The sequence below is a fragment of the Dama dama genome, chromosome 26 (genome assembly GCF_033118175.1).
Source record: "Dama dama isolate Ldn47 chromosome 26, ASM3311817v1, whole genome shotgun sequence".
In the NCBI taxonomy this organism is placed as follows: Eukaryota; Metazoa; Chordata; class Mammalia; order Artiodactyla; family Cervidae; genus Dama; species Dama dama.
In genome coordinates this window covers 48,569,766-48,593,395 of record NC_083706.1, presented here as the reverse complement: position 1 = coordinate 48,593,395, position 23,630 = coordinate 48,569,766, and the positions used below count along the sequence as shown (strand labels likewise).

At 54.5% G+C, this 23,630-nt stretch overlaps 1 protein-coding gene across 3 annotated transcripts in view; it reads right to left on the bottom strand.

Moving 5' to 3' along the window:
- SYNJ2 (synaptojanin 2) overlaps positions 1 to 23,630 on the bottom strand; it is a 103,401-nt gene that overhangs the window by 37,238 nt on the left and 42,533 nt on the right. For all 3 annotated transcript variants that reach the window (XR_009690679.1, XM_061130224.1, XM_061130225.1), the window contains exons 3-7: positions 21,266 to 21,536; positions 16,939 to 17,164; positions 9,918 to 10,001; positions 4,687 to 4,748; positions 2,406 to 2,502 (exon numbers count right to left, since the gene is read on the bottom strand). Coding sequence is in view for 2 of the 3 variants with exons in the window: in XM_061130224.1 (XP_060986207.1) it covers positions 2,406 to 2,502; positions 4,687 to 4,748; positions 9,918 to 10,001; positions 16,939 to 17,164; positions 21,266 to 21,536 (740 nt within the window). In the remaining variant the exon portion in view is untranslated. The remainder of the gene's footprint in view (positions 1 to 2,405; positions 2,503 to 4,686; positions 4,749 to 9,917; positions 10,002 to 16,938; positions 17,165 to 21,265; positions 21,537 to 23,630) is intronic.

The following is a 23,630-nucleotide window of genomic DNA, read 5'->3' as shown; positions in this document are numbered from 1 at the left end:
GAAAGGGGATGGGAGAGGGTGGCAGGGCATCTGATCACTTAACCGCATCACTCAGCAGTGCCGGGGGCTCGGCCTGAAGGGTTAGGTGGGACCAGGTGGTTTACCAGCCCTGACCCGGAAAGGGGCAGCACAGAACACGACCCCGGGGACGAAACCACAAAGCACGTCTCGCCTGCAGAAGGGCCGGAGGTCCACCTCGGATGGAAGACAGCCAGAGTGTGGCTCTGCGGCTCTGTGACTCTGCCCCGTGCCTCCTCGGGGCAGCCCCGGGCCCAGCAGGGACATCACCTCCCACAGGGCTCTCCGGAGGGCGCCCGCGGGGAAGGACAGCTCTGTTCTGCAGGGCCCGCAGTGCCTGGCACCCCAGGACCTGGGGCAGTGAAGCAGGTTGCAGAGCTCATAATCCAGCTCCCGTTGCCCTGGTAACCAGTCCCATCCCTACAAGCCAAGCCTCCAGGAGGGTCCTCCAGGCCATCTAGGGGTGAGGGGAGGTCCGGCCCAGTGAAACCCCAGGGTGGAGGAGACAGGGGCTCAGGGCCTCCCGGGGCTTGGATCCGACAAATGAGCCGGACTGAAGGTGGGGCCAGAGGTGGGGAAGCACGCAGGTGGGTGCCGGGGAAAGGTCTGCCCTCCACATCAGGCACCCCAGTGCTCTCACCAGGCAGCCCTGGGGGCCAAGGATGACGCGCTGCCATCCCAGGGCACCCTCCCGTGTGACCAGACTCGTCCACCATGTGCCCAGCCAGAGTCTAGTCCTTAAAGGGCTGGAAGGGCTTCGGGCGGTCTGGTCCCTACGACTCTGAGGGCCTGTCCCCCACACGTTAGATGCAAATCAACACACAACCATCGATATCAAGAAGGTCTTGCTGTGAGGTCATCAGCTGACCCAAAGCAGGCATGCTTGGTGGCTTCGTGAGCTGAAGTGCCTTGTCCCCTGTGGCCTGAAAGCCATGGGACACAGACCAGCTGCTGGTGAACGGACCTCAGCGTGGTGGAATCGACAGGCTGCCGAGGGAACTCCTTTGATGTGACTCCAGTGGGGACCATGACCCAGGCTCTCCAGGTAGTGTCTGCCTCTCAGCTCCTCCCTGCTCAGAAGCCTGGCCTCCTGCACTGGGTCCCAGGTCTGCTGTCGTCATTTGCCTTTCTGGCCCAGGGGGCCACCAGCTGCTAGGGTCAGCTAAGACCACCTTCTCCCCAAAATCGAGGCACAAAGGGGGAAAGATTCTTCAGGGTTTTTTTTTTCCCCCTTCTTCTATCTTAAAATAAGCTGCCAACACTGCTGCCAAGATGGATGGGAGGGGAGATACTTGTCAAGCTTGTTGCCCATAGCAACAAACCAAACAGGAAAAGCAGGTCTGGCCAAGTGAAACTGGCCACCAGAAAGTCTGCTTCAAGCACAGGGCTTCCCCAAGCAGCGGGAAAGGCACACCCAGTGGATTCAAGCTTCCACTGGCCAGGGGCCAGGACCACAGGGGACACGCTTCCTGTGAAGTGAGGGCTGACTTCACACTCTCCATAAGGGGCTTCCCTGAGCTCTGAACAACCACAGGGTTTTTTCCTTTCCCATCCAGCAGGGGACACAGGCTGAAAGGACTGTGTAAGCCCACAGCCCACTCGGTCCAGAGAAGGCTGAATGCACACGGGGGCACTGGGAACAGGGAGAGATGCTAGGAGGTGGGTGGAGCCTTCTGCTCATGGCCCCCTCCCCATCCAGGGCTTCTCGCTGCATCTTCTGGGGGGCGGGGAGGGGGGACCTGTGCCAAAAGCCACAGGGAGTCCACAGAGAGCTGGGGACAGTGAGCAGCTTCGGGAAGGCAGCCCAAACAAGGCTGGATGACGACTCGAAGGCTCCAAGTTCACAGGAGGAAATTATGTTAGGCTGCTCACGTTAAACCCAGTAAGGGCTCTGAAGAGCTACCTAGGCACAAGTGTCCTGCCGGTGTTTGTGTGGACTTGCCAGGAGGTGCGGGCCAGTGGCTGGGCCTGCCCGCCAAGGGAGGAGGGGACCCCAGTTCCCCGAGGGGGTCAGGGATGCACAGGGTGGAGCCCAAACATACATGTGCATGCATGTATGCATGTACGCGTATGTATGTTCGTCCAAGAGAGATGGGGAAAGGCCCGGCCGTGCTGAGTCCTCAATGACCCAGTGGGGAGAAAAGGCAGCTGGAGCCAGGAGATGCTCTGTTCTCCTTCTGAGCAGATTCACCCAACCATGGCTTCACGAAAATTAAACTTCATTCGTCAGGAGCCCAGATCACTTAATGCTGAAGCTCTGATGGAAAAAAAATCTCCCCAAACATGGGAGAGCAGGCCACTATCTCCAGTCCCCAGGGAAGCCCACCCTGAGCAGGGCACCCCCCACCCCCTCTCCTGGCCTCGCCCCAGGGCGGGGAGCCAGTTACCTTGAAGGCCCTGTTGAGCACTTCCTCTCCACCTCTGCTGCCCAGCAGGTTCACGACCACCTGCTTCCCGTATTGCTCCTTCAGAAGCACCATATGCCTGCAACAGACCAGGACAGTCCGTGATGCCTCGCCCCTGGGGCACACACTGACCCCACCCTCGAGGGCCCCGGCTGGGCACTAGCAGTCCAGGATGAGCTGGCCCCAGGAAAGGCAGTGGCCGAGAGGAACAGCAGATCAGACTTCTGAACATGCGTGGGGTCAGACAAGGACACGCCGGACTTCTATACGGTACCCCCTGTAAATCCAGAACCGCTAACCTGCCTCTCATCAACAGAGCCTCATAAACGCAATGTGCGTATCTCCAAAGTTAATCTATTTCACCTGGTACTTTCTCAAATCTAGAAAAACCAGTAGGAGAGCCATCAACCTCGGGGCCCAGTCTTTTCATCTAAGTGCTGCATTTCGTGATGTTTAACCTCAGCAAGAAGGTTATAAGAAAATTTCCATCTTTAGGAAAATTCTTTGCATATCAGAGACTATTACACATATATTGAAATAGTAGGGGGAGACTCCAATATTCTTACCACCAGCTATTGAAAAGTAACTATAATTTTACTAATGTTAGAAATAGCTAAATGTAGCTTTTAAAAAAAATAGGGAAAAGACAAAATGCAAAAAACAGACGTAAAACTGATTTAGTAATGCAATCTTTACGTCTGAAACTAGAAAAAAACTGGAAGACAACACAGGACAATGTTAAAAGTGGTGGAATTTTATGTGCTTTTAGATTCTTTCCTTCTTTAAACAGTTTTGCATTTTGCCAGTGTCTACAATAACATTTCTCTTATAAATGGAATATCTTAAAGTTAACCATCAGAAAAGAACCATTTTGGCCCCACAAACAGGAAAAAAAAAAAACCACAAAAAACCTGTCTTACTAGCTCTGAGGGACAACACCGCAGAGTAGAACAAGGATTTGAAAGTGGGCAGTCTATGCTGCTCTGCAGATGGCTGACGATAAGCCTGCCTGCTCATCTTCACATGAGCTTCTGTCTCCGTGGGGAGGAATTCTCCCAGGGCCATGGTCCTGGCAACCCTGCCTTGCTGCAGTCCCTCCCCCAGGAAGATGCAGGGCTGGATCAGATCTGGGCGATTGAAGCCTTTGCAGAAGCCAGCAGGCTGCGCCCCGTCCCTGAAGACAGGCGGCCATGGGGGGCAGGTGCTGGAAGAACAGGACATGCGTGGCCTGGCTACTCTGGGCTCTGTGGTTCCTCCTGTCCAGAGAAGGTGCGTCCTGGTCTGAGGTCTGACATGTGGAGTTGCAGCAAGGCCTGCTCAGGTGAGGAGTAATATGCTAATTGGGGGACACAGGTGGGCTGGTGTTATCAATTTTAAGATAAAGAAGAAGGCTGCAAGCCAATTTAAAGTCCAAATGAAGCTTCAGGTAGCATGATTAGAACACTTAAAAAATTACTTTGAAAATTATTCTTATAGCCATTAAGATCATTTTAAAATTAGCATTGAGTAAAAACAACATATATTTTAAGAAGCTAATAACTTTCAAGTACAAATTACCAAGAGTTCAGGTTAGTGATGGCTTTTCTTAAGCTAGCTGAAAAATAGGAAGCACGCAATGATCCAATCTGTGTTTTAAAAAATTAACTATGTGTGATCCAGAATTGAGAAGGGGATGACAGAGGATGAGATGGTTGGATGGCATCACCGTCTCAACAGACACAAGTTTGAGCAAGTTTCAGGAGTTGGTGACAGACAGGGAAGCCTGGTGTGCTGTTGTCCATGGGGTCACAAAGAGTTGGACATGACTGAGCAACTGAATTGAACCAGAATTTCTTTGAGAATGACACATAAAAACTAACAGTGGGAATTGCGAGTTAGAGCACTTCTGCCTTTTCCCTTATACCTTTCGATACCATGACTTTGTAAAGCCTCAGAATACATTACTTCAAAAACAAAAGGAAACTGGCTTAGAAACACCCTATAATTTAGATGATCCCTTATTAACTAGGACAAATAGATAAGAGCGTCACTGCAAAAGGAATGGATAAAACAATTGCAAAGTGTTACCTGAGCAATTTATTAATGAACCTGCAGGGAAACCTGAGAGCATGGAAAATATCCCATTTTGTAAACTGCCTTTTGGCAAAAAGAGCCAGAATGAAAGGCAGATTCAGAGCGCAGATTTGGGGTCTCCCGCTCTGGCCACTCCCTGGCCCCCAGTCCCACTGTCTGATAGGAGGGAGGATGGACTTGATGACCCTACCTGTCGAAGGCAGGGGCGCTGGCCTCCAGGCCTCTGCTGAGTCTCAGATGATGGGAGCCAACCTAAATCAAAGAGAGACGACGCTGGTGATTCCTCCGGCCCAGGACGCAATCGCCTTTCCAGTCACCCTCCGCCACCAGCCAGGCCAGAGCAGCAGCCCCTCGGCCCCTCCGCGGTCCATCTGTAGCTCAGGACGGCCAGGCCCTGAACCCGAGTCTGGCTCTGCTCTGGCCCTATCCTAAGTGCCGCATGGACCACGCCGGCTGGACTCATCCACAGAAAACAGACCACGAGGCCCACGGTGGATCCACAAACCTTTCCATGGGGCAGAGATGCAGCCCAGCCAACTGGGAGAGAGAAACCACCCTCCAGACTCTTCTGCAAGGCCCAGGGACCTTGACTGCCCCTCAAATCTGAGCTGTCATAACGACCCACAAACGAATCTGCCTTACTGTCTAGAACTACTTAGTTCACACCGGCAGCTTAAAACGCAAACTTGAAACTGGCGGTTATTGGTGGAGGGCCTCTGTCGCTGGACAAATCTAAGACAACCTGATATGGAACAGTGTTAAGGACAGTAGTGGATTATAACCTGATGAATAGAACAGGAATCCAGGAACATCTACAGAGGCGAGCTGGCTGGCTGGCTGGATGAGTGGATGGATAGATGGATGCGGGCAGGAGGATGGGGAGGTGGCCGCCTGGCGAGATGGCTAGTGACAATGGATAGAAGGGAGGGTTTTTACAGCAAATACCAACCAATAAACACAGAGGGAGTGATGGGAAATCATCACCTTATAACCATCCCAGGAAAAAACTGTTCGGCAAAAATCATCCATTGACCACACATCTTAAAGGGAGTTTGTTGAGGAGCAGGATATTTGCATGGTCACAAAGTGTCTCCCGTAAATCGCTTCTCGGTTGAAACGTAAGACACATTAAATAAAGAAACTGAAGAACACCTTACCCAGGCGATCGAAAGTAACATCACGGATGAGGGGCCAGGGACACTGTGTGCTCCCAGATGGGACGGACTATCTGAGGACGTGGTCCTTGGGCAGAAGCGGGCCTGTGATGCTCTCTGGAAAGTCACCCTTCCTCCGTCACCTGGACAAGCCTTTAGTCCGGCTGCCCGAGGCCTCATGTCCTGCCTCCCCACGATGGGCCCTGCCTCTGCCCCTGCCTGGCTCGGACACTGACCTGCAGCTCCCCTCGCCAATGTTACTTAGTCCTGAGGCCGCTGTGGGTCAGAGCCGCAGGGAGCAGCTTCCGGCAGGGCTGGAAAGAAACCACTGCTGGCCCCGCACACAGGAACTGACCTCGCTGCTTTTTTTAGTCTCCCTCCTCCTCCTTCACCCACCCTCCTCCCCCAGACAGCTGGACGCGTGGCCAACCAGCCCCGTCTGGTCCCTAAAGCCAGAGGTGCGATCCTAAACGCTCCAGGCTGAGCCTTTGGGAGTGGCTGGAAGAATAGCGCCTGGCTGGGTGGACACGGAGTCTCCACCAGCTCTTGACAGGGTCCCAGAGCCACAAAGGGCGTCTTCAAACATCTCCCCGCCCCTCCCTTAGTTAAAGATGCCAGCCCTTCTGGTCTGGATCCTTGCAATCGTCCTACCTGGTGGCTTTACCTTTATCTTCACAAGCCATGGTGTGCCCCAGCTCCACGGTTAAGCCACTGGCTTTAAATCAGCCATGATGGGAGTATTTATACTACAAAAATGGGCAAAGGCAACAAACCCAAACTTTCTCCCTCCTGGCCCCAGAAAAACTGGTTTACCACGATAACCTTGAGTGGTTCCCAAGCCTTCTGCACACTGGAACCATCTAAGCATCTTCAAAACAGCATGGATGGCTGCTCCCGCCCGTGGTGATGTAACTGGGATAGCACGTGCCCTGAGCACCAGGAATTTTATGAGCTGCCCAGTGGTTTTAACGTGCGGCAATTTGGGCCCCACTGGGGCAAAATTCAATCTTTTCAGTGTAACGTACAAAGCCCACGTTCATCGGGACCTCGCTGGCCTCTCCAGCCTCCCCTTTCACCACAAGCCTGTCCCCCAGGCCGAGCGGTAGGTGGCCGAGCCAGCACGGTTCCTGGATGTGGTCTGACACAGGGGTTGCAGCATCTGCGTCGTGGTCCCCTCTGCCTTCCTGGCTGGCGTGATCCCACCCCATCCCTCCCAGGTCAGTTCAGACACCCGCCCCAGCAGCATACGGACCTCAGCTGCCCTCTCTCCTGGCTCTGCTCACACCACACCATCACGTCCTGTCCCCTCTTCCCCGAAGGCAGGGGCAACTTCTGGTGTCAAGTGTCTGAACATACCAGACGTGCGATCAGCGTCTGCAGGATGAATAAATGGCTTCCCCGGGGGTGTGTATGAGGGCTAGGTGGTGGAAGAGCCAGGAGACTGGTCCTTGCACTGCACGTGAACTCAGAGAGGTGAGGACACTGTCGCTACACCACACAGCATCCTCGTGGGGACTCAGTGTGAAACTCCTGCTCGACTCACAGGACGCAAAGAGCCACACCTCTCCTGGTGCAACTTGGGCTTTTGTCTCTGCATGTGTCTCTTTGCGACCCTATGGACTGCAGCCCGCCAGGCTCCTCCATCCATGGGATTTCAGGCAAGAGTACCGGCGTGGGTTGCTATTTCCTTCTCCACATCTTACAGGGAGGAAGACGCTAAAGCGACAAGAGCAGCAAAGTCTTCTAACGAACCCTATATAAAAACATAACTAAATAGACCAGACCAGAAGAGCAACTAGCTTTCAATGTGGCTCTTTATAAACAGCACAACTTGCTGACATGACAAAGATGAACGGTGAAAGGAATGTGGTTGTTGGAAACAACCCAGTCGGGACTCAGAAGTTTGCAAGGAAGGTCCTGGGCCTGTGAAACGTGTAGACAAATCACCATCCACAGACCTCTCTGCACATTCCCATACCCCACCCCACCACCCCACCAGGGCTCAACTGCTCCCTGGGGCAAGTGTAAAGGCTGCAACACTGCAACTTAAAAGGCAAGCTATTCACCCCCAAATCTTTGCACTGTTCATTTAACCTAAGTGAAGATGGAGTGAGAGTTTTTCAAAATGGAAAAAACCACCAGGACTGATGATCAGACTTGCTACTGATAGTCCAGGTAAGGTGACTGAGAGCTAACGCCCTGCAGAGGATCTCATCTGCCTTTGATGTGGAATAATATTTAGAGGGTAAACACGGGTATCAAACCCAAAGGTTAGAAAATCCTTAAGATGCATGAACACTGAAGTCTTTTGAAACTTATTTTGAAGGAACCACAAAGGCCGTGGAGGAGCCTTAACAAGCGTGATGAGTCTAAGAGGTGCTCTAACTGCAGAAAAGCGAGCCACCCAAGGTCCACAGATGCTGGTCCAAGTCAGACTGGGAGACGGTTGCTCCATGGCAGGGTCAGGCTGCATCTAGAGCATCTGCGGGTTCAACGTGAAGACTGAAATTAAAGGGAATGACAAGCTTTGTTTTCAGAAGAGGGAGACCAGAGCATGGAGAGTCCTAGAACAGACAGAGAGGGTGAAGGAGGGTCCTGGAGAAGATGAAGTGGAGAAAGGGGGACCATGAAGGTCCGAGGACGCAGACTTCGTGTGGCAACTATGCAAGGCAAGGAGAAACTAGCTAATAATGATGGAGCCATCCCGAATCATGACCTCGAGCCTGGAAGAGGAACCCCAAACTGGGTGAGAGGCTGAAACAGATGAATTTCTAAAGGTCCTTCCCAAATTCTAAGATGCTCTCATAACCACCACCACCCCCAGGAAAACTCCACATCTAAAGAAAATTAAACTTCAAAACCCCTTTTAGAATGTCTAGAATAGGCAAATCATAGAGACAAAAAATAGATGAGTGGTTGTCGAGGCCTTGGGTAGGGCTGGAGGGAATGGGGAGTGACCACTGATGGGCGCAGGGTTTTCTCGGTGGTGAAGAATGTGTTCTAAAATTAGACCACGGTGACGGTTACACAACTCTGTAAATGGACTAAAACCCAGAGAACTGCACACTTCACAGGCTTCTCTGGGTTTCTCTGTGTAAATTATATCTCAGCTGAGCTGTTTAAAAACACAGCTCTCTCGGGACGGGCTCCAGAGAACACTCCATCCATCCCCGGGAGTGCCTTTCTCTGCAGCCACTTAAAGCCACCAGCTGCCGCATGCGTCTTAGGTGTTCCTTTCTGTTGGAGAAACTGTACGTTCTCAGAGCTTTTTCCAAAGAACTCAGAGCCCCACGTAAGACATTCGCCCACCTGTCTCCCCAAAGGGTGGACAAGCTTCCTCTCCACGGCTGCCAACTGCACGATGACAACGTGAGGGCAAGGTGCCCACAGGTGAGGCCAGGTCAGGTCAAGGGCGGTGAGACCCAGTGTGTCCAACGCTCCCAAGGACCTGGAAGGTGGCCCTGGGCCTCGAGCCCTCGGGAAGAAGGGCCAAGGCCATGGAAGCCGGGCACAGGGGTCTCCTGAGGGCACCCACGTCCCCTCTGGCCCGGGAGGAAGGTCCAGGGGGATTGGCATGGAGGGATCTCAGGTCCACGTGGCCCAGACCCTCCCGGGTAGGAACTCACTCAATGGGGCTGTGTGCTGTTGGGTTGATGACAAACGTGTACTTGGCCTTACACCCTGAACACTTCCCAGGAGACACAAGGCCAAACAGCCCTGGCACCGCCTAGAGCCCCGTGTGGGACAGTGAGGGGTATTTTTAGAAATCACGAGAAACCTGTGTGCAGTTCTCACGTGGCCCAGCAACAGGCACCTCCAAACGCCAGACCTGCCACACAGCCGCTGGCGCCCCCCAAAACCTCCCAAAGCTTCCCAGGAGGGTCACAGGTCTCAAAGGACATCGGAGGCCACATTCTCAACGCATTGAACTGGGGTCTGAGCGAAGGGAACAGCAATCACACGACGTGGTCCACTTACCCACAGAGAACTCCCACCTCACCAGTGTCATCAGGGAGCTCGAGGTGGGAAAAATCACACAATATATACAGCATCTCTGTGGACAACACCACACACACGTGCAATGCTCACACGCATATGTGCACAGTCACGCACACGTGCACACACACTGACAGCTCAGCTCAATCCAGCTGGGCTGGGGAGAAAGACCTGAAACTGTGCCAGGAAAGAAATGCGATGAAACAACCCACACCGGTGTGCAAGAGCAGGTGAACAAGGACACGCCCAGACAGGCTTTCTGATCACTTACCTGAAGCCCAGGCTGCTCCCAAAACAGCGGAACGGAGCCTCTGATCTGGACAAAAGACGACACGCCATCATCCATGTAAATCGTCTGCAGCGCAGGGAGACAGAAGGGGAGAGGTATTCTTCAATGAAAGTGAATGTCCTGGGGCCGGGTAACGGGATCCGGCTGCTGAGACCTGACACCAGCCAGAGCGAAGGGCAGCCGCCGGCTGGGGCGCCCTCTGCCCCTCGCCCCGCCTGGCCGAGCCGCTCCCCGCCCTGCAGGCCAGCCCAACTCATGGGCCTGCTGGCCAACCCCCAGCCTCCAAGGACGGATGGGAATCCCCACAACCTGACCCACCTTCCCCAAAAAGCCCCGCAGTCCCCTCCCCAGCAGGTTCAGGAACAAAAGCAGACGGGCTCTGGGACTTAACTAAGACCTTCCTGGAAGCCCTCGACTGCCAGCCAGTCAGCTGGCCAAGCAGCAGGCGCCACTGGAAAAGGACCAGAGGAAATGAAAGGAACCAGCGGCAGCGCAAAGCCCGGCTGGCAGCATCTGACCACGCGAGTCCAGACTTGACCTGACCTCACAGTCAGTCCTGGCCCCACGCCGCTGTGCTCCTAACCGTGTCACGGAGTCCACACACACACACACACACACACACACACTCCTTCCACAAGCTTACACACACACACACACACACCTTCCACAAGCTTGCATACACATCCCTTCCACAAGCTTATGCACACACACCCCTTCCACAAGCTTACACACACCCCTTCCACAAGCTTACACACACACACACACCCTTCCACAAGCTTACACACACACACACTCCTTCCACAAGCTTCCCCCCCCCCACACACACCCCTTCCACAAGCTTACACATACACACCCCTTCCACAAGCTTACACACACACAGACACATACACACACACCCCCCTTCCACAAGCTTCCAGGGTGCCAGCACCTGCAGGACACAGACGATTCTTACAAGTTAAAGTATCTCCCCCCAACCCCCACCGCACACAGTTCCTTCAGGGCATACCAGCTCTTCACCTGCCTGCCGGCCCCCACGGATGCTCTAGCGCCAGGGAGGTCTAAAAGGACAAAAAGTACGGTCCTGAGCATCATGAGGGGGAGGCCGCGGCAGCTATCAGATGCTGCCCTTTATCTGGGTAACTCTACCCTGGCCTGGCAGGGCCGGCCCAGGCAATGCTGCTGGCCCTTTCCATTTCTTACCGGTCTGCTCCCTCACAGAGTAGCTTTCCATGCGGCTAGATCACACTCAGATCACACATGCATTAGTAATTCTGCAGTGGAGGACCTGAACATTAGACGTGAAGGTTCCCTGGACTACAGGAACCACATGAGCCTGGTCGTCATTAGGTTGGGCTGAAACTCTATCCCTTAATCTCCAAAGGAAAAAATGCACTGGGTTAAGAACTTGTCTGTTTCCAGATACTGATCACCAGCAAGAGGGTTACCAGCCACTGTTTTACTGACAAAAGCAGAAGAAAGTCAGCAGGCTGTTTAAGGTGCTGTTGGCTACAAGGAAATTAAATGCATACAACCACACACACGTCCAGACTGTTGAGAGATCACCAATTTGGCCAACATCTCCATGTAAAGGAAACTCGTAACAGAGCCCAGGATTTGGTGTATGCTAAGGACTTCCCTGGTGGCTCAGATGGTAAAGAATCTGCCTGCAGTGCAGGAGACCTGGGTTCGATCCCTGGGTCGGGAAGATCTCCTGGAGGAGGGAATGACAACCCACTCCAGTATTCTTTCCGGGAGAATTCCATGCACAGAGGAGCCTGGCAGGTTACAGTCCACGGTGTCCCAAAGAGTTGGACATGACTGAACTACTAACACTTTCGCTTTCAAGGAACTATTATCCTTCACTTTATTTTGTTGTTATTTTAGTCACTGAGCCGTGTCTGACTCTCTGCAACCCCATGGGCTGTAGTCCTCCCGGCTCCTTGGTCCATGGGATTTCCCAGGCAAGAAAACTGGAGTCGATTGCCATTTCCTTCTTCAGGGGATCTTCCCGACGCAGAGATCGAACCCATGTCTCCTGCTCTGGCAGGCAGATTCCTTACCATGAAGTCACCCTCACTTTATTTAACAAGCGCTAAAAGCACTGCTTCCAGAGTTAGACCACGCCCTTCCTGAGCTGGAACTCGCACAGAACCAGCTTCAGGAAAACCCCCGACAGGCAGTCCCAGCACTGCAGACCCCACGCCTGGGGCAGGAAGGAAAGATGCCTCCAGATTCCTCCATTCCTCCTCCCGCATGAAAATACCTCGCTCTGTGCCCCATCCTGTCCTCAGGAACACCCGCCTCTTGGTTTCCAAGGTGACAGGACAACCCCGATTGTCACCCAGTAGTGATGGATTTGCAGGGCTTTCCTTTCTGGGCGAAAGAACACAGGTGTTGACACTAGCGAAGATTCAACACCTGTGGCCTGGCTTCACAAAGATAACAGCGGACACCTGGCGGAGAGGAGGGGCGGCAAGATGAAGGGTGAACACAGGTGAGCTTGCAGGCTCTGGGTCATGACCAACCTGGGTCCCATGCTCATCCGACCAGCGGGGTGACCCTGGCTGTGTTCTTTAACCACCTCCAGCCTCAGTTTCCCTCTCTCAACGGAGTTTACGTCACGTGGTCACAGAGGTATGGACGAGGCCCCGCAGGAGAGGGAGCTAGTCAGGCAGGGGTCAGGATGCAGGCAGGAGAGGGAATCTGGGGGGTGGGGACAGACAGAGGTGGGGGTGCCGCAGAGCAGGCGGGAAGAGGGAGGGGGAGTCACAGCGGAGTGTGGCTCAAGGCCAGGCCTGGGACCCCGGACCTGGCACCTGCATGCCCTCTTTCACAGAGAGGTGGGAGCAGCGGCCCAACAACCCCCAAGAGAAAGGGACAGCAGGAAGACTCGCCACTGGTTCTGATGCTTTTCTCTAAAAGGCTTTCGGCTGAACTTCTGTTGCAGGATGAGGTGTTTGCAAACCAGTTCTTTCCAGGTCTGCCCTCACGTCCCTCCCGACCTCCCTGATTAATTAGTGGCCTTATCTTCACGAGCCAAATATTTATCTTTAGCTTTTGCTTTCTTGGGGTAGATGAGGGGACTTTCTGGGCTGAGTCACAGTGGCAGAGCACGCCCACTGGGCAGGTCCTCCAGCTGAGCGGCCAAGACTCCAGACCCTTCCTCTGACTCCAGGGAGACCAAGATGCCATCCACGCCTACACGCTGATGCGCGTTCAGAGCACAAATGCGCACTCAACGTATACACGTGTGCACACAAGCACATCACAGCATACATATGCCGGCATGCCCCCCGTGCCCCCCACAAAAGCCCCCTACCCACAAAGCGCACACACACACACACACACACACACAGCCCGCCTTGACGGAGAAAGATTGTTCTTTCCTCTGAGGGAAAAAACATAAAAGGCAGGAGTGGGTGGTTTGAAAACACCTCCCTTTTCTGGCTTCCCGAGAGCCTGACTCAGGAGAAGCCCATTTGCTCCTGAGAGTCTCTGTGTCAGGGTTCCAGCCGGCTCCATCTCGCCCCATCCCTTGGCTGGACGACGGGGGCACCGCGGCCCATAAACCGCCCTCGGGCGTCTGCTATGGAGCCCCCTCCCCGACGACTAGGGGCTGACGCCCCCCAGCCCGTTAGCAGGGGACACAGGCTGGAGGTGACCCGCTGGCATCACAAGGGGCTGAGCCGCCGGAGTTAGGGCGCCTTCCTGCCTCGGGCTCAGTACCAACCAAAGCTGCCACCTGCCACCTGCCACCCTTGGGTGCGGACGTGGGCTTTCAGACCCTGCTGTTTCTCTTAATGCCAGGTCAGCAAGCAGACAACACTGTCTTCCTCTCCCCCCGCAGGACTTCCGCTCCGGCTCCTCCTAGCACACAGACCTGCCCCTGCCCCCACTGGCTCTGATGTCTTTCTCATCTCTCTCCAGGCAGGAGGCTGGCATCTGAGCACTGACTGCTCACCCTGGGAGACACCCCCGAGATGCAGACGCCCACCCACGAGGGGCCAGCTGGTCTGTCTCCTTCCTGTGGCATCCCCAGCCGGCAGGCTCACGATCAAACTCAGGATGTACATCCGGTTGCAAACGAGGATGCTCCTGGCATCGGCTCTGGGAACTGACTCCTCCCCGGGGTCCCCTTCTCCCCCACATGCCAGGGCGGTCAGGCTGTTTGGGGCTGGGGGGGCCCCGATGGCGTGAACCATCCCCGGCCCCTCCCTCCTGTTGGTGGAAAACACGGGACCCATGCGCAGCAGCCTGAAATGGACACGCCCCACGAGGAACTGCCCTGGCTACCAGCCCACGACCTCCTGCCCCGTCTGGGTCTGTGAAAATGAAATCACCGGGGGGCTGCAGACACCAGGAGCCGAGAGGCAGGTGAGGTCATCTCTAAAGCCTCGCTGGGCCACCACGCGGTACTGAAGGGGACAAGGTCCCTGCCTGCAAGCCCAGAAACTGGGCAGGCGGGGGACCAATGCAAGTCAGCAGACACCTTAGATGAAACAAACAGCAGAGGCCCAAAGCCTGTCTGTAGAGAAATGAGAAAAGCAAGGACTGTAGGGATTTCTCATATAGCTAACTGTACTGCATTTAAAGCAGAGTCCTAACCTGCTAAGGTCAGATGATGCTCTTGCAATGGACTGAATTGTGTCCCCCCCACCCACAAAGGATATGCTGATGTCCTAACCCCCAGCACTGCAAATGTGACCTGATTTGGACGGAAGAGTCACTGCAGGTACGATTAGGTAAGCACGGTCAGGTTGGGGTAGGACACCATCATCCAACCTGCCTGGTGTCCTGAGAAGGGGAGAAGAAGCATGTGGACGGGGAGACAGAGACTGGAGCGATGCTGCCACGGCCGGGCCACCTGAAGCTGGACGAGGAGAGGTGGACCCTCCCCCAGAGGCTCCAGAAGGGGCACGGCCCTGCCCACGCCCCAATTTCGGACTCTGGCTTCCAAAACTGAGACACAATGCATTTCAGCTACTTTAAGCACCCCCACCCCCAACTTACCCCACCCTGCAATTTGTGGTACTTGTTACAACCAGCTCCAGGAAAGTACCACCATCTTCTTGACATTTTCAGTGTTTAAATGTCTTGTCTTTTAGGAACAGACAGTGATCAAGAGAGCAGTTGTTTTCCTAACGACTTACTTGACAAGACACGGTGGATGGGGCCCCAATTAAAAACAAAACAAAACTGGTTGAGGGACTTCCCTGGTGATCCAGTGGTTAAGAATCCACCTTCCAATGCAGGGGACGCGGGTTCAGTCCCTGGTTGGGGAACTCAGATCCCACATGTCTCAGGGCAACTAAGCCAGTATGCTGCAACTAGAGAGAAACAACTGCAAGCCCAGGGAAGCCCACGTGCCTCAATGAGGAGCCACACATCACAACTAATACAACCCGAGGCAGCCAAAAACAAACATTTGTTTTTTAAAAAAACCTCATTGGGGAATACATGTAAATCCATGGCTGATTCATGTCAATGTATGACAGAAACCACTACAATATTGTAAAGTAATTAGCCTTCAACTAATAAAAATAAATGAAAAAAAAACCTCATGGTTATAAGAGAGGAGATAGGGGCCACGTTTCCTCTCTTCAGTTTTTAAAAAATATTTCTTTGGGTGTGCCTGGTCATAGTTGTGGCATGTGGGATCTAGTCCCCTGACCGGGAATCGAACCCAGGCCCCCGGCATTGGGCGTGCAGGGTCTTAGCCACTGGACCACCCAGGGAAGTCCCATCCTCTGTCATTTTTAAGCAGGTGTTCATTTACCAGTGTCATCTATGTCCAGGAGAGCAGATAGTGGGAAAACAGAAGTCACAGGCAAGAAACTGCCCCTGTCACTCATCTTTGGGCTGCTGACTGAGGTCCTCCTACTCAGCATCTGACCCCTAGAGGGCCCTCCCCCGAACTGTGCCCTCAGAAAGCCCAGGCAGGTGCAGCTCACACACCAAGGGCAGGGAGGGACTCAAACCTGTGCTGAATTAAACTGCTCAAGTCCTGGTGGGAACCACCTGGTGCGGCTGCAGCAGGAGGGGATGCAAAGTCACATCTCCACTAACTAAACAGGGGCTGTTTGCAGCTTGACACGCACGGCAACACCATTGTTGCACCTTTCGTGGGCTTTCCTTTATGACTTATTCCACTGCCAGTCTACCCGGTGGTATTATCCTACAAATCGCATGTTAGCAAAAAACATAAATAAAGCAGATGTAAGACAGCATCTCTGGGAATGAGAACAGAATTTACGGTGATGAAGTCAGTAAGAGATTAAACAGATGACTCTATCCCTTGGAGCTGAAAGCAACTGATGCCCAACACGGAACTTTCACAAACCCCAGATGCAAAGACTTGCTTCTAGGATGAAGCCTCAGCAGATCAAGAATGAAAAACTTTCTTCTCTCATCCTGCCATTACTCATCTACTTTTGTTTCCTGTTTAGTTGCTAAACCACGTTCAACTCTTCTGTGACCCCATGGACTACAGCCCGCTAGGCTCCTCTGTCCGTGGGATTCTTCAGGCAAGAATACTGGAGTGAATTGCTATTTCCTTCTGCAAGGGTATCTTCCCAATCCAGGGATCAAACCCACGTCTCCTGCATTGCAGGCACATTCTTTACCACTGAGCCACCTGGGAAGCCCGTTCATCTATTTACTTTTGTCTTAAAAAGATTTTCAAATCCTACTGGTTCATCCATCCGCTGCTTTCTGAATAACCACCACCCTTCCTGATCACAGCAAAAATTCCTGCTGCTTTTCAGCTGAAAATACCCCAGGTAAGCAACGTTTTTCCAGCATGAGAAGAGAATCAAGAAAGAGAACATCGTGCAAACCAGAGGCCACTCTTGCAGACACAGCCCCAGTGACACTTTCTGTTCTCCTGGGAGAGTGAGGAGCCACGCTCATCAGAAACTGCCCCCAACACCCCAAGTGGAAACACATTAGCATGGGTGCTTCCACTCGGAGCCACTGGGGACCCCAGCCTGGCCTGGGCACTGACCTGCTCCGTCTCCACGAAGTTGGACACGTGGCCGTCGTCGTTCACGCCGCGGGTGTGGAAGCGAGCGCCGGCACGCTCGCAGCTGATGCGGGAGATGAGGCAGGCCTTGGCCTGCTTGTGAGAGGCGTACACCGTGCGGATGGCCACCACCCCGCAGATGACCTTCAGCAGCCAGTCACAGCAGTTCACCTGGTGCTGCCTCAGAGGCACGTGCAGCAGCTGGTTCCTGCAAAACGGAGCCCGTGGTGACTAGGACTGCCTCACAGCCTCCAGGAAACAGTGCCCATGGCAAGCAGGGGAGGCGCCTGGGGGCCGTATTCCTGCACTGCACACGCCCCGTGACTCCACACTCAGGACATGCAGCAAGGATGTTTGCGTGCTCTAGAGGCACCCCAAACGGCAGGGCCACCAGCACCTGGGCAGCGGGAAACCGCTGCTCCTGGGTGTCAGCAGCAGTGGCTGGAATGCAGGTGCGGGTGTCAGCCAGCTGCCGGGCTTTCAGGGAACCACAGAGCAGCCTCTGTTTACACCAGTGGCTTCTGCAGTTTTTGAACATAACTCCCTTCGGTAAAAATTTAAGCATGTTTTATGATGAAAGAATAATGATAAATGACAAATGATAAAAATAATTAAATACATGCATGCTTATTTAAATTATATACAGATCCTACAAGGTGAACATGAGAGCATTACAAAGCAATGGGAATTAAATAAAAATGATGAGATGAACATAAAACTTAAAGTTCCAGTACTTCCTCCCCAAACCCAGTGGATGGTGCTGGGTCTCTGACATCCATGATGATCTTCATGGGATAACAGCCAGAGCTTAGAAAGGGCACCGAGCTCCATTCTAAGTGTTCTGGGACAAATCGACTCATTTCATCCTTGTATCAGCCTATGTACAGGCATTATCATTCACCCCATTTTACAGATGAAGAAACTGAGGCACAGAGGAGAAACGCTTGCCCAAGGTCACAGAGCTAGTAAGCAGCAGTGTGGCATGGAAGCTGTACTCTTCAGCCCAAGCCTCTCCTGCCGAAGGCCCTACGTGTAGAGCTGCACCCGCACCCAGTCATACCTGTTCTCGTGTCTCACTCGCCTCCCCGACACCCACGGGAGCTTACTGAGCAGGTGATGGCTGGAAGTGGGGCTTGCGGGTGGTACGCAAACCTCAGGTTGCTTCCAGACTCTACACGCTTCACCCAGGGGACCCGTGCTGTGCAGTTCTGAGGTCCTTATCTTGCCCCCCTGGGAGGCAGGAACCCCCACAGGGCAGCGAGCACATCTAGATCACAGTGCGCTCTGTATTTAAAATGGCAGCACCATTCCTGCCCCGAGCCCTCATCAAAGACGCAGTGCCCTCATTTCTGGAGAAGTGTGCTGTGAGCTCTGACATCCCAGGCGGCTTCTCCAAGCGGCAAGCCACTCCCCGCTCTCAGGCCAGCCTCCTCCCCGACACGGCACGTGGGCACTGAGGACATACTGCCCCCCGGGAAGCAGGGCCATGTCCTAGCTCTCACTCCAGGGCGCTGGGCTGCCCGGAGAATGATGAGCACGAAACATCACTTTACAAAAACACCTTCCCCTCTTCTGAATCCCTCTCTGAAATTGAGCTGATAAACCACTTTGTTGCTGTTCAGCAGCTCGGTCGTGTCTGACTCCTTGTGACCCCATGGACTGCAGCACACCAGGCTTCCCTGTCCATCACCATCTCCCTGAGCTTGCTCAAACTCATGTCCATTGAGTCGGTGATGCCATCCAACCATCTCATCCTCTGTCATCCCCTTCTCCTCCTGCCCTCAATTTTTCCCAGCATCAGTCTTTTCCAGTGAGTCAGCACTTTGCATCAGGTGTCCAGAGTACTGGAGCTTCAGCATCAGTCCTTCCAATGAATATTCAGGGTTGATTTCCTTTAGGATTGACTGGTTTCATCTCCTTGCAGTCCAAGGAACTCTCAAGAGTCTTCTCTAGCACCACAGTTTGAAAGCACCAATTCCTTGGCACTCAGCCTTCTTTATGGTCCAGCTCTCACATCTGCACTAAATCAACTTTAGTAACCCATGTATTAAATCTGCATCAAGGGAAGGTCTCCAGAATGTTCCAGGGTCTTCCGCCACACAGTGATGGCTGCCATCAGTCACCAGGGGTCAAAGCAACTTTCCGCCAAACAGGCAACTCTAAATAATCTCTGTTGTAGTCACAATGGCCTGACCCCCTGTAGGAGGACGGCTCATAACCTCGAAGGAAGAAACCCAAACCTATAAAGGAAAAGAGCTTGCACCTCCTTCCAGGACTTGATTGTACCAGGAAGCAGTTATCAGTAGGGAACAGTAACCACCCAGAAAAATGCCAAACCCTCTCCCTCATGCACCAGCCACGTCCATTGCTGACCCCATCTGACTCCAGATATGGGCTCAGACCTTGAACACAGCACCCCAAATGGTGGGTTCAGGCAATCAAGCCCGTGACCATGCAGCTGGGCCTGATTCAGCTGTGGTCAGCTCCACCGGTGCCACCCTGAGCCCAAACACCGCGCCCTGGGCTGTGGGGTGAGGGACGACCCGGGAGCTTCACACCCTCCAGGACCAGCTTCTCCTGGCCAACTGAGGACAGCCTAGTGTCCACCTGGGGCCTACCCCTTCCCAAGTCCCTCTCAGTCTTCACTCGGGGATTCCCCACTCTGTCTTCCTCTTCCCTGTGCACCTCAAATCTCCAACCACAGAGCTGGCATGAGGCGGCCTGGGAAGAGCAGGTACAAGGGAGACCCAGATTCCCCAGGCATTCAAGGCTTGTTACAGCTTCTGAGACCTCTAGCCTCGGCTCATCAGACCTTCCCGGCTGAAAATGGCCCCAGTGCCTAACAAAGACCCCTTCATAATCCACAGCCCCTGCGCCCCTGAGCTGGGCTCCCTTCAGGAGCACATACACCTGCAAAACAGAACTAGTGATTCACAGACACACCATCCGCCCGACCTGATATCCAGAGTGTGGTCCTTGAAACAGCGACCCTGGCGCCAGCGTCAGCTCCTTGCTGAAAATGCAAGTCTCGGGCCCCAGCCCCTCAATCAGAATCTGCATTTTTAACAAGATTCATGTCCTTGAAGTCTGAGCACGCTGCTACTGCTGCTGCTAAGTCACTTCAGTCGTGTCCAACTCTGTGCGACCCCATAGACGGCAGCCCACCAGGCTCCGCCATCTCTGGGATTCTCCAGGCAAGAACACTGGAGTGGGTTGCCATTTCTACTACCCCCCAAACCTCACATAACCAGACAACCTAAGAGGATCTGGGGAACAGGGAGCACGGACACATATGGAAGGATACTGTGAACTCCTCTTTCTCCAAGTGGAAGTCAGGAGCTCACTTGTGGGGTCCCAAACACCAAGGAAAGTACACTTAACAGTCAATGGAAACCTGTGAGCTCCTCTGTTTGGGCAAAGCGAGGCAGGGACAAACACAGGGCACAGAGATGCCTCATCAGCCCTGACTCAGGGCTGGAAAGGCCCCAAAGGCCAGCCCTGGAACCAAGAACGCCCCGTCTCCAAACAATTCCAACAGCAGGACTTTCATCACTTCTGCTTGAGTGGCAATCTCCTCGTAAATCTGATGGGAGCAGCTCCATTGTAGGCAAATCACCGCGCCCCCACCCCGGGTCTTCCATAGGACCTGTCAGAGGTCATGACCCCCAGGGCCCACAAAGGGTGACCACTGACCCATTTAGGGGTCATCCATGCCCTGCTGGTCCCCGAAAGGGCCCATTACTGCCCATCACCTTGGCAGGATGACTCAGCTCTGCCGTTGAAACTGACAGGTTTGGTTGTGGGATTAACAGTGTGGGACCTGGAGCCAGGATGCCTGGGTTCAAATTCCCTGCCTTATTCAAGCCTCAGTCTCCTCACCTGTAAAATGGGAATAACAGACCCTACCTCATTGTTTCCTATGAGATGTGAGTGAGTTATGACCCACAGAGAACTTAGAAAAGTGCTTTACAAATGTCTGTATGCTGGAGGATAACCACGAGAACTGAGGGGGCGGGGGAGGCGCTGAGCACAGGCCCGGGCACTCAGAGAGCACCAGCAGATGCTGCCATTTCTGCTCCTTAGTTAAGGGGCAGATTTTCCTTCTGGAGTCTACATAAGGCCACATTGAACACCCTCCCTGATTCCAGTGGGGGATAGTTTTCCTCTCATTGTGCTGAGAGCGTGGGCACCAATCACAGCTCCCGCAGGTAACCCACGCGCCCGGGGACGATGCTAAGAGACGGAGGGTGCAGCTGCTCATCAGAGCCCGCCCTCCATGTGCGCCGGGGGCAGGGGACCCAGGGCTCACCAGAAGAAGGAGTTCCCCCACTCGGAGCTGTCATCACCCTGCTTCTGCGCCCGGACGGTGAGGTCGAAGCAAGACCCATCATTGGGCCAGGAGAAGTAGAAGACCCCTGAGTTGAGGATCTTCCGCAAGGCCGCGAGGCGGTCCTCCTCCTTGGCCTCTTCCTGGAGAGGGTAAAAGTCGGTGGCAGTGATTTTGTAGATTTCGGCCTCTGGGATTCTGCCCACGGATGTGCAGCCTGTCACCAGAACCAGGAAGCTCAGGGAGGTGCCACCTGGAAAGGAAGTGAGACATGGGGGCTGAGGACTGCAGGTGGTGACACGGGCGATGGACAGCCACAACCACGAGACGGACTTCCTGTTCTCTCCCTCACCTCCCCGCACCCCGCCTTCAGCTGAGGGATCCGCCTGCCACCTGAGCCCAAAGCCTGGAGCCGAGGTTCCAGAGCCCCGCCCAGCCCACCAGCAGCAGAGCCACCTGGAACCTGTTAGAAATCAGAACTCTCAGCCCCAGCCCCCGGACCTCGGGGGCGGGGCCAGCAGCCTGCGCTTAACAAGCCCAGGGGTTCCAGGTGGGTCCTCCTCCCACCCGCAAGCCTGAGATACTGCCTGCAGCCTGCCCTGCCCACACCCCGAGCCTCTCAAATCCACCCTCCCCATGAACCCCCAGGGCCCCTAGCCAGGCTCAGTCCTCCAAGCACCACTGATGGAGCGGCCTGATCGCAGACCTTTCAGGCTTCACCTGCCCACAGGGCTGAAGTGGGAACCCCAGGGACCCCTGTCCCCGCTGCCCACCTCCTGCCTCTCCCCACCACATGGTACACGGAGTCCAGCCGCTCTTACGGGCCGTGTCTGTGGCTCCCCAAAAGCACCCTTGCACCCTGGGCCTCTGCCAGTGAGGCCTTCCTCCCCACTCACCTTCCTGCCCCCATCCTCTAGACCAGCTGGAGCCTCCCTGATGCCGCCTTCCCTAGAGAACTCCTCTTCACCCTTCTGGGGTCCAGTCGTCAACACCTCCTCCAGGGAGCCTTCCCTGCTCTCCTGAGACACCGCCAGGTGCCCCTTAGACACTGTGAGGAGCACTTAGATGCTCCCTCTTAGTTCTCATCACACACAAAGCTAACAGCCTCCTTCCCTGCACGTGTCCCCCTGCTGGCTAGGGGTTCCTTAGGGATGGGCTCTGTTTGGTTGTCATGTCCCGGCAAGCAAGTGTTTGACGAAAACGTCCTAAATAGGCCAACAAGAGAGCAGCTCAAGCCCCCTCGCCCCCTCCCCATGAAAGGTTACCCCAACCACTGCAGACCCTGTTGTTGGGAGGAGAAGAGACACCCCCCTTCTGGGGACCCCACCACACCACCCACGGCTGTTTTCTGCTCCATGTCCCCACGGTGCAGCAGGTCCAGGCACACAAGGGTGCTCGAAGACACGCGCTGGGGGCGGGGACAGTGGGGACACTGACACATCGTCCTCCATCACAGGAGAAGGCCCAGGAGACAACCTGGTGGGTAACTGGCCTCAAGGGGCTGGCCTGGTTCTGGCCCAGAGCACACCCGTCCCATCCCACCAAGGTTTAAGGGACTTGCTCCCACCAAGACCTACTCCAGATGACCCGTGGTCGCCATCTGGAGCCAAGGTAGTCAGCGTTCTCGGACCTCCGGACACTCCGCTGAGACTCCGAAGACTGCCAGTCTCTCTGCTCACCTACCCTAGATCCCCTCCTCACACTTAACAGGAAGACAGCGCTGCTGGGGGCCAGGGGACGTCGGGTGTCATTCAAAACCCCTTCATTCAATAAATAGGTCACCACTCAGATAGGCTTCGCGGGGTAGGGGAGGAGGTCACATCCAACAGGCGACCATTCGGGCTCACAAACTACCTCTCCGGTCATGTGATCAGGAAACCTTTATTTCTTTCTTTATTTTTCGCTGTGCTGGGTCTTCGCTGCAGTGCAGGCTTCTCATTGCAGAGCGCAGGTTCCAGGGCGTGTGGGCTTCGGGAGTTACACGGCACACGGACTCAGCTGCTCTGCGGCCCGTGGGGCCACCCTGGACCAAGGCTCGAACCCACGTCTCCTGCATTGGCAGGCGGATTCTTTCCTACTGAGCCACGAGCGAAGCTGGGGAAACCATTTTGAAACAACAGAGGAATAAGGCGGTTATGGCTGTGGACAGTGACAGGGGTCAGGGGCCGAGTCTCTGAAGGAGAACCCGTGTCGTTTCTGGAAGACAGGTGGGGTTTGCGTGGAGCTGGCGGCCCATGCTAGAACCAGCGTGCAGGCATCTCATCTGCCTCCTCCCATGGGCTCAGCACGGGCCAGGCACAGTTCAGGAACCGTCCCCTCGCACGGCCCAGAGGACAGCCCGGTGGGG